General features: G+C 42.6%; 1 protein-coding gene across 5 annotated transcripts in view; it reads left to right on the plus strand.

Moving 5' to 3' along the window:
* arhgef28a (Rho guanine nucleotide exchange factor (GEF) 28a) overlaps positions 1 to 13969 on the plus strand; it is a 53189-nt gene extending 39220 nt beyond the window's left edge. For all 5 annotated transcript variants that reach the window (XM_058617526.1, XM_058617529.1, XM_058617528.1 and 2 more), the window contains 12 exons: positions 18 to 143; positions 923 to 1040; positions 1175 to 1429; positions 1779 to 1855; positions 1988 to 2166; positions 2255 to 2346; positions 2448 to 2633; positions 3433 to 3665; positions 5285 to 5332; positions 5995 to 6513; positions 8494 to 8779; positions 12638 to 13969. In XM_058617526.1, the coding sequence (XP_058473509.1) occupies positions 18 to 143; positions 923 to 1040; positions 1175 to 1429; positions 1779 to 1855; positions 1988 to 2166; positions 2255 to 2346; positions 2448 to 2633; positions 3433 to 3665; positions 5285 to 5332; positions 5995 to 6513; positions 8494 to 8779; positions 12638 to 12798 (2280 nt within the window). In that variant the 3' untranslated portion in view covers positions 12799 to 13969. The remainder of the gene's footprint in view (positions 1 to 17; positions 144 to 922; positions 1041 to 1174; positions 1430 to 1778; positions 1856 to 1987; positions 2167 to 2254; positions 2347 to 2447; positions 2634 to 3432; positions 3666 to 5284; positions 5333 to 5994; positions 6514 to 8493; positions 8780 to 12637) is intronic.
* The last annotated feature ends 802 nt before the right edge of the window (positions 13970 to 14771 follow it).

Below are 14771 nucleotides of genomic sequence, written 5' to 3' on the forward strand. Positions count from 1 at the left end.
TGTGTGTTCTTTTGCAGTTTTCAGAGGAAAATGGCGAGAAAATGAAGAAGGTCTATGGAGAATTCTGCAGTCGTCACAATGAAGCGGTTGGCTTTTTCAAAGAGCTCCAGCAGCATAACAAGAGATTTCAGAACTTCCTGAAGGTACTTGACAATCTTGGATCCTCGCAGACACATGTAGTAAAACATAAAGAAATAAAAACATTATAAAAGTAAGTGACATAAATGTGCTCCAGTTCTGTTGGCATTAATGGGTTAATCGAGTGTGTCAGATCTGCTTACTGAGAGAGAGATGGGGGTGTCACACTTTTAAAAACAGCTGATGATCATTGTGTGATCGTTGGCTGATGAATAATTTAGTGAAATAATTCATTTAGTTAATTCATTTTAATCAATTAATTCCGTCACAGAATCACTTTGCCTGTATCACTTAAGTCCGTTTACATATATTAACGCTGCAGCCCTGTTTGTTCATCTGGATTTTTGTTTAATAAGACGGATGGAGAGACAAAGAGAGAACGAGACTGTGTCACCTGTTTGATATCGTGTTTCTGTAGTTGTAGCCTCCACATACACATACTAAAAACAGTGTGAACAACATAATATTTATGTTGTTACGAGGGTTGTACAACCCTAATACACAGCCTGTATGAAAGAGAGAAGGCATCTAAACTTTCTTTGCATTTATTTGGTTCCCTATCAGAATACACGGTCAATTTACATTGTTAATTTGTAATTGAAAACTGTTGTAAATTGCAAATTAATTCAAGTCTAATCAGGTGACACATATGAAAGCCTTCTTAAATAACGGCATGCTTTCATATCTTCTTACTATCTGACTTGTTATCTGACCAGTGTTAGAATATAAGCATCGCTGCCATTCTGCTCCGAGACTGAATAGATTTTGTTGCTACTTTTTCAAGCAACAAGGTAACAATTCCTTGGTGCGCCGGAGGGAGATCCCAGAATGCATCTTGCTGGTAACCCAAAGGATTACAAAATACCCAGTGCTGCTGGAGAGGATCCTCCAATACACTGAAGGTACAGTAAGTCATCTGCTGCCATCTGCTGGCGGAATAGATTAAATGATCACTGTTGTATATTGTATACATACAACAAAAACATGACATGATCTCATTAGTTCCTTGTGTGTTTGTTCTTCCTAAATCCCTCAGAAAACACAGAGGAATGTGCCGATCTTTCCAAAGCCCTGGCTCAGGTCAGGGAGGTGGTCGCAGCCGTGGACCTGAGAGTCAGCGAATACGAGCGGCACCAGAGATTACAGGAAGTGTGGGGCCGCATGGAGAATCGGAGCTTGGCCAAACTGAAGAACGGCCACGCGTTCCGGAAACAGGACATGATGAGGCCGGGTCAAGCGCTCAAACACCAGGGCCTGCTCCTGTGGAAGACTGCCACTGGTCGATTAAAGGGTAAGACGAGGATATTTCTCAGGCAATCATTAAAATGTACTTTATTTATTAATGTCCTAAATAGCAACACAGACTCTTTTGTTTTCATTTGTTCCATTTATGCACAGACAAATAATAAATACAGTTGTTTGTGAAAAAAACAGATCAACAGCAACACAATCAATGAGAAACCTACGAGACAAATTACCCCCTCATATGCCCTCATTGTTCTTTTTTTATACAATTCATTGTATTGTAACAATGCAAAGGCTGCAATTTCATTTTCCATTCGATATCACTAATATTTACAAACTGGGCCTTTGATTAATGAATGAATAAATAAATACTGATAGTATTTCTTCTTTCACAGATGTCCTGGCGCTCCTCCTCACAGACACGCTCATCTTCCTGCAAGAAAAAGACCAGAAGTACACATTTGCTTCTGTGGTACGAGCTCATTAGTCGAGTTGATCTATGGCAGTAATTAAACGTGATATCCTATTACCTTATTTTATGTTGTGCTGTTACCATGTAATGTGAATTTAAAGTGTTCATTTTCCCTTCTTTAATGGGCTTCAGGACCAGAAACCACCAGTCATCGCTCTGCAGAAGTTAATAGTGCGAGAAGTAGCTAATCAAGAGAGAGGCATGTTTCTGATCAGTGCATCAGCTGCCGGGCCAGAAATGTACGAAGTCCACACGTCGTCCAAAGAGGAGCGTAACACCTGGATGAGGCTCATTCGAGAGGCTGTCGAGAGGTTTGTGGAGAGAAGCTGAAAAAAATTGAAAGATTTTACTTTTCACACATAGATTTTCTAACTTTCCTCAACTTTTGCCTCCACTCAGCTGTCCAGAGGAAGAGGAGGAATACACCAGTGAATCTGAGGAGGAGAAGCGAGCTGCTGAGGCTCGCGTTCAGAAGATCCATAAGTTACAAGGTAACTGAGAAATATGTGAAATTATTTATTATGCTTGTTCTTCTTCGCAATCTCGGATATTTCAGGGCTAAGCCCTTGACCCACGTGACCTTGTTTATCAGGGAGTCTGATGAGCCACGACCAGCAGATCTGCTCCAGCCTGGAGGAGAAGCTGCACATTTACACTGAGCTCTCGGCTCTGAGTGGGAGGACGGACGCTCCGGTGGTCGAACCTCGGCTCCTCGTCCAGCCACACTCAGAGGAGCTGCCTCAGGCCGCCACGCTGCTCGCTGCAGCTCTGCAAGAAGGTGTGTGAGGCTTTTGGCATAAACAAACACTCAAAAACACTGTCTCTCTCTCTTTTTTTGATTTAAAAAAACAATTACATTATAGCAGCATTTATTTTGACTTGTACTACTTATATTACTCATATAGTTGTCTCAAGTCAAAGGTCAGTGACAGTTGCAGTCCATCGTTTCAGGCTGGAAGGCATAAAGACATTTGCATATCTGGGATTTAACTCAGGTATAATAGTGACATAAAGATATAATGTAAAAATTCATCAAAGATAAGAAGTTAAAGGACACATTGAATTTGAAATGTCAAATGTTGGAGTCACAAAGAAGTGTATTATCTAGGCAACTTCAAATTTAAAAAATTAGAAAAAGAAAAGAATGGATTACGCCTCATAGTTGCAGTTCCTTCCTGGCAAATTTGGGGCTAATCATATTCTGCAACTTAGTGCAGAAGCACACTGAACTAAAAAAAACTTAAACTAAACTAATAAATCCCATTTGTTTGTATTTAATGAAAAATAATAAATAAAATGTATTCTGCTTGAGTTGAGGCAGACATTGCTTTACCGTTTCTGCACAATTATCACCAATTAAATACCAAAGTGTTTAGTGTAACATTAATCATACAAATGTTATTCCCTACATATTGTTTCCCCTGTTAAAAATAGCAGGTTGCAGGCTTTGAGGTCATAAATCCGGCTTCTGTCTGAAACAACCAAAATTTACATGGAAAACTCAGACTTGAATGCACCGTACAATTCAGGCACACTTTCAAAGTCAGTCTCATACTTGTGTTGCTTCTGTTTTGCAGCCAAAAACCTCAAATCCACTTTGTCAACGAGGACCTGCTCTCCAGCCAGCCACAGTCCGGACTCTGAAAGCCACTTTGTGTTCAGCCCTGCGACACCTGCAGAGTTCCCCTCAAACCCCCCTGAGCCCTCACCTGAAAACCCCGAGGCCACAGAAGGGAGATGGACTGAGGCTGTTGTTCTTCAGGCTCCATCCCACGTGCAAAACGCTGAGTCAGATGACATTGATTTGAAGGTACATTAGTGGTTTCTGAAATGTCTTGAGCTTAAAGCCTTGAGATCATGACATAGATTGAAATGGAAGCTTAAATAGGCTGTTTGAGTAAAACATTGATACTTTAATGTGATGTAATCTTTTCCTATTAGTGTATTGAGTGATGGTGGTGATATTATACAGTGGTGTCAGAGGTAGTTCAGGCCAATACATCCTGAATCTGAGCGTCACCTCTTTCCATTTCTCCTCAGATGTGTGGCTCAACATTGCCCGCAGTTGTGTTAATAATTCAGTACCGTCTATTAGAATTACATTTCGGTCTTAATGCGATGAATCATTGATAAGCTCGTAATAAAGGGAAGAAGTCCATTTAGTCCCTCAAGGTATTGTGCCATTAAAAATGGATATACCGACTTATTCCAATTACCCATTCCGTGCCACAGTTGTGCAACCGTTTGCAGCTTTTTTGTGAACTGTGAGGTAAATGACTCTGTTAAAAGAGAAATGGTTTTCTCATCCAGTGCTGAGTGATAATTCAAGCCTCAGCAGCCTCAAGGGGGCGCCGATGTTCCATGAATTTGACTTCAGATTCTGACTCCTGCAAAGGAGCGGTAACTCATTTGTTGGCTGAGGATTAATGAGTTACACGGCAGCAATGTGTGACATATACTCAATTCAGTTCAGCTTTATTGTTATATTATGCCACACATTGTCATGCAGAGCAGAATGAAAGAGTGTCTGCAGAAATCCTCTGGTGTCTGGTACATTATAAATCAAGTCAAGGCTTATTTATATAGCATGTGTCAAACAACCACAGTTGACTTAGGGCTGAAAACACAAGATAAAAGAAAATGTGTTGTTTATATACAGGGCTTTGACGGGTGCTTGAAATCCTTCAAAAATCATCATTGTTGTACTTTCAAGGTTTGAAAAGTGTGTCAATTGTAGCTTCGAATTGCAACTGTAATCTATTTCACAACAAACACTTATCTGACTACAAAGTTTGCTCATTAGATAGAGAATTATATCAACTCTCATTTAAATCACCTTTTGTCCCCATTCTGATGATTGATACTTGGAATATCAGCTTTTACATCTAAATGCCTTGAGTTGCTGCCATTTGATTAGCTGATTAGACATTTGCATTAACAAGCAGGTGAATGGGTGTACCTAATGTGAGTCTATGTGTTTTCATTTGATTTGTTTAAATTCTCCTAACACAATACACAATGTTGGTTGTTTATTAGCACAGTACCACTTTAAATGTGCACAGTAAAATCATAATTTTGAATATTTATGTCATTTACCATAGATACAAAATGCATTTGACCTTGGATTAAGTGCATGAATATGTGACTAAAAATAGTAAAATTTAAAACAAGGGCTGTAAATATATTATTATGATCTGGGTTGTACTGAGAAAAACAGGTAGACTTGTCCATAGAAACTCCCAATAGCTTCTGTTTTGTTTAGTTTTTTTCCACACACTATACAGGCCCTTAAGCAGTAAATCAGCCTGTGGTAGAAAACAATTCAACAATGTTTTGTCTCTTCTTCAGATGAAATGTGAAAACACTTTGCATGAAGAACACAGGAGACCTATTTATCCGCGTGCTTTTGTGCCACTCTTTCTCAAACAGATCGCTCAGAGTGTCCACAGCCTGACGCAGTTGCTCTACAGTCTGCAGGTGAGTGCCTCATACCCCACAATACCTCTCTGCCTCTCTTCACCGCCCTAGTTAGCATGTCAATAAAAACAAACAAACAAACAAACAAGCAAAGCAGAGCCCTCCTTCTCCTCACTGTGGAGGAACACATGCTATGTTAATGTCAGGTTCAGTGGAGATGAAGGTATCAGAATACCTGCACACTCCAGCTCTGGTAAACAGAGACATCACTCAGCTGTTTGATGAGCTGTAGACGAGAGGATCCCACTGATCTTTCTTTCCGCTCATGGTGTTTTGTTTCACTATACACACACACACACTCCTGTTTGGTATCAAAAAATATAAATTTGTGTAGTGTGTGTGTGTGTGTGTGTGCATATTTGCATAAGGATGTATGTGCACATTGTGGAATTGGGATGGTTTTATGATCTCGAGGGAATTTTCCTATTCAAAGTTCTGTGTCCTTCCTTACTTACGAACCGGTAAACCACACATTATGCCAGCATCGGTGGGATTATTCACCCTTGTACGGAGATGCTGTTTGTTCCCTGAACACTTCTAAACTCCGAGCAGAGCCTGATCATGATTTCCATCACATTTTGCCAGTCAAATGATCTGCACGTGTGGTTAATCCTCAGTGTTTCCGTGAACTCCATCTTTGTGCTGTTCCCTCTCCGTGCCAGGCTGCGGTGACCATCCAAGACAGCTGCTACGAGGTCCAGAGGCTCCTCCTGCGAGAGAGCGGGCGCCCGTCTCCCCGCGCCCTGCGACCTCACCTCCTGACCACCCGGGGCAACACCTTACAAGAGCAGGAGAAACAGCGCAACCTGGAGAAGCAGAAGGAGGAAGCGTTGGCTGTTCAGCGGCTCCAGGGCCGACTGCGCCAGGAGAAGGAGCGCTGGGAGAGGGAGTGTCAGGCCCGGGCGAGCCAGCAGGGGGAGCAGGAGAACAGACTGGAGGAGAGGGAGAAGCAGTGCCACCTAGAGGCGGAGAGGCTAAGGCGCGAGAGGGAAGAGCTCGACGGGCAGCTGGAGGAGTACCAACAGAGCTTGGAGCGGCTCAGGGAGGGACAGCGGAGTGTGGAGAGGGATCGTGAGCACCTGGAGAACCAGCAAAAGCTGCTCCAGACATGGACTCACGGCCGGCAGAGGAGTGTGCCTGCTGTGATCCCTCATATGGTCATACCTCTGGATGGACAGCAGGTAGGCGGGGGTGACTCACCACTGATCCATCAGACAGACTGTTTGTTCTCTGCAAAGATTTCAATATAACTTATTATGTTTACTCTGAGCAAGTAATGCTCCTGACCAAAGCTCTTGACCCTGAGAAGAATGCAAAGCAGATATACAGTGTTTATAGAGTATTTCTTTGTTAAATTCATTAACACGCAGCTTTCCTCAGACAGCTATCATCCTGAGTTACACTCATTTACACAGAGCAGCTCAATCTCCCCTTGATAAACGACCTGCGATAATGAGAGCAATTTCAGCGTCATTTGTCTTAGAGCTCCAGCAGTTCCCCACACCAATAAACAGCTTAATGATTGATGATAATTAAACCATTGCAAATAAAAGTCCCGACAGAATAATTAAAACCAGAAGCACACGGCCCAACAAATCCCTCAAGCGTGACCAAAAGGACCTAAATTATCGACACTTCATCGTCTGAAAAGCACTACAGTGAAAAGTCCCCCCTCGCAGCTGGAAGGCACAGAGGATAAAGGGCTCCACTGTTCTCCGTGTACTTTACGTCTCGGTGTACTTTGCATGGAAAAGCAGCAGTGGTGAAACAAATATAGCACATTTAGCCTCTGTCGGGATCGGCTTTTGTGTTGCTCAGTTCAGCAGGTGTGAGTTTTCAAAAGACGCACGCAGAGCACTCGTAACAGACGGACAAATGAGCAGAGTCGCTTTGCAATGTTCTCACTCTCAGCCTCATTAATCACTAACACTAACATGGGCTCTTACAGGCCAGATGTAATGAGGTCGCCCGGGCTTTTTGCATATTTATTTATTTGCTTTCACCTGTTTCGTCAGTGTGGAGGCTGTAGTACCAGCAACGGTATGACAAACGTGTGCAGAGGCAGGTCCTTATGTTCCCCCCCGCTAATGTTTTTAGCCACAGGCGGCCGTTCACAAGGTCAGAGACGGATCAAATGACACACACACAGACGCACACGGTCCTTAGTAATTAGCAGTCCTGCCTCAGCACAGCTTTGTGTAAAGAGAAGGAGACAAGAGACGGCCATAGAAAGAGAGTCTGTCACACCTTTCACCAGACAGTCAAAGGATAGTATTTTAAAGTTTGGTTGTATGAGGTACTGACACAGTCCGTGCATGTCCCTGCTGAGAGAGAACCCTGTCTGCCAGTGGAGACATAAGGAAAAACATTCAAGCCCCTTGACGACAGGCTTACCTAATAAAATAAATGCTCGCTGAAGTCTCACAGTTTCACAGCCTTTTCTGACCAGACACTGAAGTTTGTGTCGTTTTGTTAAACCGCTCGCTCCCTGCACCAAAGTCCATAGAGAAAAGCGGCGATTTTATATCACGGCACATTGGCCTTGTTGAAGCACTGTTGCTTCCGTGCATAAGTTCAAATGGGTTATTTTGTGACTTTTATGTTTGAGATTCACTGTTCAGTTTTACCTCAGTAATACAAATTTGCCAAACAAGGCAGTAGTAAACCAGCAGCTCCTGTGTCCCTGTAAGCAAAAAATGCAGATTTTCTCTATGGACTTTGGTGTAGGATAGCGAGTGGTTTACAAATATCAGTTTCCAGCCAGAAAAGACTGTCTTTTATTAGGGAGCCATGTTTTCAGTAAGGGTGCACAGAGTAAAGTCAGCACCAGCTGTATGATATTGATTTTCCTTTTACTACCCCACTTCCAATAACCTAACAGCTCACAACTATCACTTTAAAGGGTCATTCCAATTACTTGTATAATCTGTTAATTACATTCAATTAGTAGTTTTGTTCAGTGCTGTGAGCACCATAAATGAAATCCCATTCTCTTCTATTGGGGTTGGAGGAATGTTATTTAACATTAATGTCCATTCTTACTCCAGAAGCAGTAACGTGGATACAAACATTAGATTACTTGTCACATGTTCACGCTGTCTAATTTTTCCCCTCTCATCTCTGTTGTTTTGCATGACCGTGGCATCTGCTCCGTCTCTCAGGACTCGGCACCAAGTCAGTCAAGAGACCACGCCGGCAACGGCTCCATGTTTGTAAACGAGGCTGAGTTCACCAGCACCAGCATCAACAACCGCCACGTCCACCACAAACGGATTGACCCCAGCGCGCACAACTGTCTCAACACCCTGCTGGCCAGATCCAACAGCAGACAGTCCCCCAACGCTAAGACTCCCCATAATCCACACTCAGAACCCCAAGGGTGGGTGATGGGCACAGGTTTCCTCTGCAGCCCAGCAGGAAGGCTGGGACTGCAGCACACACCTGCTGGTAAGACATTTTACCATTCCTAAAATCCAAGGTGACACTTTTAAAGTGTATTGTTTTGTCCTTGTAACAGTCCATGACCCAAAAGCATTTATTTTTGTACAATTTGCTGTCATATGAGACTGTGCTACAGCCTTAAAAAATCCAGGGCCAGGGTGAGGCCTTGTCCTTCAAACAACACCCTCTAAAAACAAAACTTCTGAACTTCTGAATTTCCCCGATTGTTTGATTTCAATACATTTTTGAGGTGCAGTGTCACCAAACTAACAGCCAGACAAGCCTGTAATGTTCTTGTGCTCAGTCATGACATTAGTGTGTGTTTGCACACAGGGGCTGGGAGAGCCAGATTTGTTCTCCTGTTGTCACAGCAGATGCAGAAGTATAAGACACTGCATGATTCAACCTGTGACTCACATAAAAAGGCATAAAGTCCAGTACCATAAAGTGACTTGAGCTTAAGAGTTGTAAATACTTAGCATTAATGAGTTTTTTTTTTCTTTTTTAATATTATCTTTGCTTTCAGATAACGTCCATGATAGAAAGTAACACCGGCCTGAAAACACCCACTAATGACTGCATCGAGTGACTCACTTACTAGTTTTCATTAGTGGCTTTGTTTAATATCCTTATATTACTCAGCTCGAGTGCCTCTCGTGTTGGACGGTAGTGCGCTGTTATCGTACAAGCTCTGCTGCTCATTAACTGAGAAATCTGCTACCTGTGAGAATGTAAACAAACCCTCAGCCTGCACTGGTTTCATCCACGGATGTGAGAGCATACTGTAAACACACACACACACACACTGCTCTCAAGGCTGTATCCCTGGAGAGGCCTTGTCTGTCCTTCCTCTCAGTTAATCAGTGTCTCCTGACAAAGGAACCACCCAGTCCTGCCCCCCCCCCCCCTCCTCCCAGCAGCTCCACCTGCACCAGCAGGGAGCTGGGGGCCCTTCCCTGCCAAAGGAAAGGAAAATCAATGGTTTCTCTATTTATCGACGGGCAGACAACAGCATGTGAATCACAGTTCACAGGCGATGGCTGACTGATTGGGTCATTGATCCTAGAAAAATCTTTACAAAACTCATTACAGCATGACTTGTCATCGCATCAGGCAGAAAGTGGGGGGAAGGTGAAAGGAGGGGAATGAGAAATGTAGACGAATATTAATCTGTGTTTCTCCACTGAGGTGTCTGTGACATTCCTGTGGTTGTTGTCAGCGTTCTTAATCCCTTCATACACGTTCGCTGGAATATTCACAGCGGGATTGGCAGGTGACATGTGACTCGTCCCTCCGCCCTCATTGTTACTGGTTATGTTTCCCCAGCTATTGCAGGTAGCACAATCTCTTCCTTATTGATCAGCGTATTAACCTTGCCTCATTATTGAGCAGATGCACAAGCCCCGGTGAAACCCGAGTCACTTGTTAACAAGCCCGGGGCATAAACTTGGCTGCAGCCTGCAATGCAACGTGCATTCCAGCTGACATCTTACCCACAATGCATCCCGGAGTGGATCCCACAAGGACTGGCAATGAAATAATCATGAAAAACTGAACAAAATGCCCAATCTTCATTTCATTTCACGCTAGATTTAAACCCGTGGAAGGAGTCGATGTTGTATTTCATGTGCAAGCTGCGTTTGAAAAGCTCCTTTGTGGCCACATATTGGTTCATGCACAGTCTGGTATGTGGAGGAACTCGGGTATCTCTTTCTTCCTGTTTAAAGAAAAGAGGCTCTTTGAAATGCTAATTCTCCATTGTGCCAGCGGTCACATGGATCAAAATATGATCCGACTTCTCATCATCACCTGAGCATGTGAAAAGTTTTGTTCTCATGCACACAATCGCAGACACAAACAGACACACACACACACACACACCCTTTTTCATTCATTGGATTTCCATAATTTGCTCCTGCACAACATAATCTTGGGGAACCAGTTGGATGGAATTTTCTCTCATCTGATGAGTCACATTTTTTTTTCTTGCTCACCTTTTTATGCAAAGGCCGAGAGCATCACGACTTCAAAACCGATGAAGTCTTATGTCGAGTAGATGACTCAGTGAATCATTAGGTCACTCTTTTACCAGCTGGGAGTCACAAAGCACTTTTTTACTGTTAGTTTGTCATAATATTTATTGTTTAATATTAATGACTCACCAATTAAGTCATTTTTACCTTATACTATTCTTTCATTGAAAAACAAAAGACCCAGTCTGACCAAGGGCCTTTCTGTGTGGAGTTTGCATGTTCACCGTTTCTCGGGGTTCTCATTTGGACTGTACACTCTAGATCGATGTGTGTGTTGTGGCCCTGTGATGGACTGGTGACAGGGTGTACAGCTCATGTGGAGGATAATGAATGACGACAACGAATTAATGAGTACACGGGAACAAGGGTGTTCGCAGACGTGAACACCTGCAGCATCAGGTGGCAGAGCGAGCCGCCTCAATTACCAACCTTGTATCACAGAGGTGCAAAGTTATAAAATATATGTTATATCTATATTAAAATATAGAGGAATGCTGAATTTCTCAACAATAGATAGTTGTTGTAAGCCAGGCAGCTACGTGAACTTAAAAAGTTGATAATAATAATACAGAGAGAAATGTGTCCCTAAAATAAAAGTGAAAAATCATCCACAGAAAACAATCCTTTCTGTATTGTATTTTAACTTAAGTTATTCATTTTACTCCTCTGACTTCCTGCAGATATTAGTTCACATGTTGTGTTTTTGCGCTGAATGTAAAGAAACTTACTATTTAAATTAAAATGTAACCTGTTTGTGGTAAACATACATGAGGGATGAGGGTCCTCACTATACACAGTTATAAAAATATTGCAAATCAACATAACAAACTTACAGCTGCATTTAGCTGCATTTGCAATTTCCTAGTTATATATCGTTCTTTAAATAGCATTTGTTTGATGCCAGTGTTGTCACGTATTAATTCTGCTAAGGTTTCACTTAGTGCTGTGCGCTCATGCCTCATCTATCAGGCACCAGGCATATGTGGTGGCTACTCTAACACTCTTTAATATAATTAATCAAACAGACACTCTTTTCTACTGGACACAATGAGGCAATTTATAGTTCATGCCATCTGTTACCATGACAGCACACCTGCCCTTATAGTAGACGGTCGCTACCACACACACACACACACACACACAAGTGGGAGAATGCAAGGGCACATTATCAGCCGGGCTAGTCACAAAACACATGGTCTTTCAGGTCTCGGCGAATTCAATAACAATGTTACAGCTCCTTAAAAGGAACTTCCTCTTGTGATGAGAGGGGCATGGCTGAAGCTGGTGATTTCATATTTTGCTACACACACACACACACACACACACACACACACACACACACAGACAGACACCTCGGCCGTTCATCCTTCCTCGTTTCCATGCTCTGGTTTGCTCATCTCGTCTTGTTGGAGCGTGAAGCGTGCGGAGGCAGGTGTCATCGAATCCAGGCCGTGACGATTGATAGGGCTGACAAAGATAATGATAAAAGTGACACCTCTAAGTATTGGGGGGGGAGAGTGATGGATATCTCGGGGATCTTTGTGTTTTGACTCTCACTCTCGCCCTCCAGTGCAGGAGGCAGCAGCTGTGGCTGGTCTGTGTGCAGTTAGTGATTACAATTAAGACTGAGCTCATTAAACAGAGGCCACACGTCCCATCCTGGTGATTATTTGTTGATGTTTTCTAAATGATGAAGTCTCTTGCTGTATTATCAGTGTCAGTGGCTGTATCCCCTCTCTATGGAGTGTGTAATGATGTCTTCTTTGTGTATGTGTGTGTGTGTGTGTGTGTGTGTGTGTGTGTGTGTGTGTGTGTGTCTGTGTCCACCCAGATCATAACAGCTACATCGGGGAGACCTGGTTGTCGACAGCAAGTGGAGCGGATCTGTATCCGGATCTCCCGCATCCCAGTGACCCTCAGCTGGACCTGGTTTCCTTGGAAACTGGCAGTGGTGGTGAGGAGGGACGGGAGGAAACCATAGTGTACCTCTGAATATTGATCAATATCAGAGTCTAAAAACCCAACCCAGCACTTCATGAAGGCTTCAGAACCAGGACTGGATTCTGGCGCCTTTAGAACACTTTTCTTTGTAAATGTACAGTATGTTGTTATTGTTGTTGTTGTTGTTTTTTATTATTGTGTATATATTTGGAAAATTGTTGTGTTTGTGTTTTTTTTTCTGTGAAGTGGAGAGTTACTGGAAACACACCGGGAGAAAATGAGATAAAGAAACTGGGTTTGTTTCGGACTCAATCTCGCATGTGTCATGCACCTTAGCCTGAGGCACACTGGGTGTTCTGTGTCTCTTTATTTTCTGCTGTGTGTGTGTGTGTGTGTGTGTGTGTGTGTGTGTGTGTATATGTGGTCTATACTATCTGCCTGGGCCCCCACAGTAACACCTTTTCTCCCTTTCCCCTCCTCTCCCCACCTCCTCATTACCCTCCTACCTCAGGTCCCACATATCTCATCTCTGGAGTTCTATATTTATTAAATTTACCAGAGAGAAAGAAAAAAAGACAGCATAAACCCAATATCAGCAAAACATCACGCTGCATCTCTCTAGCGGGTGATTGTCTTGCCACGGAGTAAACTGTCCCTCATTCATTTATCAGACGGCCTATGTTTATGTGCAAACATGACACGAAGCACAAAACATTAGAATTGATAGATGAGGCATGTCAACATCAGTGTAACATTTTTTCCAACTCGCTGCCCTTAGCCATCATTTGTTTTCTCTTTATCTGGAGTGTGTTTTTCTTTTTCCTTTTTCAAGAGAGAGAGAGATGTTGCAGCTGCGCTAATGTGTCATTTTTATCAGTGCAGAGGACTTCCACCCCCAAAAAAAAAAAGATGCCCCAAGAGACCATCTTTTTTGTGCAGAAATAAAAGTAAAAGACTAGTCACGTTGCAGGAACATGAACATTAGAAAAAGTCATTTTGGCCAAACCGATGGAACGCACTGATGTAATTATGTTGCAACGATGTTGATTGTGCATCTCTGGTGACTCTTATTTATATTGTTGGCCTCTCCTGCAGCAAGACTTTGGATTGTAATGTCTGTTGGTCCACCACATTGTTGTTTTTTGTATTTGTTAAACGACTTGACGTATTAAAACTAAATGTTTTGTGAAGGCATTCCTTGTTCCCAGAGGATGAATACTTATTACTTCCATGAGTCAAGTTTGTTTCCTCCAGCACCATCATTACATTTTCATTCATGCGCACCTGAGGATGAACTGTAGCCAATTGCACTCCCCTGACGTTTCATTTAACACGTTCAAGTAAAACTTTTAGATTTATTTGGTTTTCTTGTTTCCTAAATGTCGTGGTTTGTCCACAAATCAAAGATGAGGATCAAGTAAGTCAGAACTTACATTTAGGAATCTGAAAAGAAACACTCGAACCAAATCACACCATCAAAATAGTTTGGACTGAGCTTTATTGAGGGGTCGATAATGAATTGATTAGTTGTCGTAGTTGGAATTCATGAGCAAATACCTGAAAAAGTGACTGATATAGGCTATGGAACTAATACGTGGTTAATATTTGACCTGTTTGACAACATCATCAAAGACTGTTGGACATAGTCTTCTGGTTCTCCCATCAGTAAACGTTTTTCTGACAATGGTCTCAAACACTATTGGACAGCTTGGTTGCAGGAGACGTCAGTGAATTTGTGTTTGTGAAACCTCAAAGATGTCCTCACTATTGGCCAAATTCATTGAGTCCGTCATTGTGCACGTTGCAGGAGAGCTTGCATTCACACTCTGAGGCAGGTCAGTTTATTTCCTGTTTACCCTAGTCTGCATGGACTTTGACTGTGGGAGGAAGCTGAGGTACCTGGGGAAAACTCCCACAGTCAAATGCAAACTCTACACTCGTCTCATTGTGTAAATTAAACCGTGTGCCAATTCCTTAGGTGTCTCGTGATGTTTCTGGTCACAAAATAGAACAATAAGGCAGTG

The sequence above is a fragment of the Solea solea genome, chromosome 19 (assembly GCF_958295425.1).
Source record: "Solea solea chromosome 19, fSolSol10.1, whole genome shotgun sequence".
Lineage (NCBI taxonomy): Eukaryota > Metazoa > Chordata > Actinopteri > Pleuronectiformes > Soleidae > Solea > Solea solea.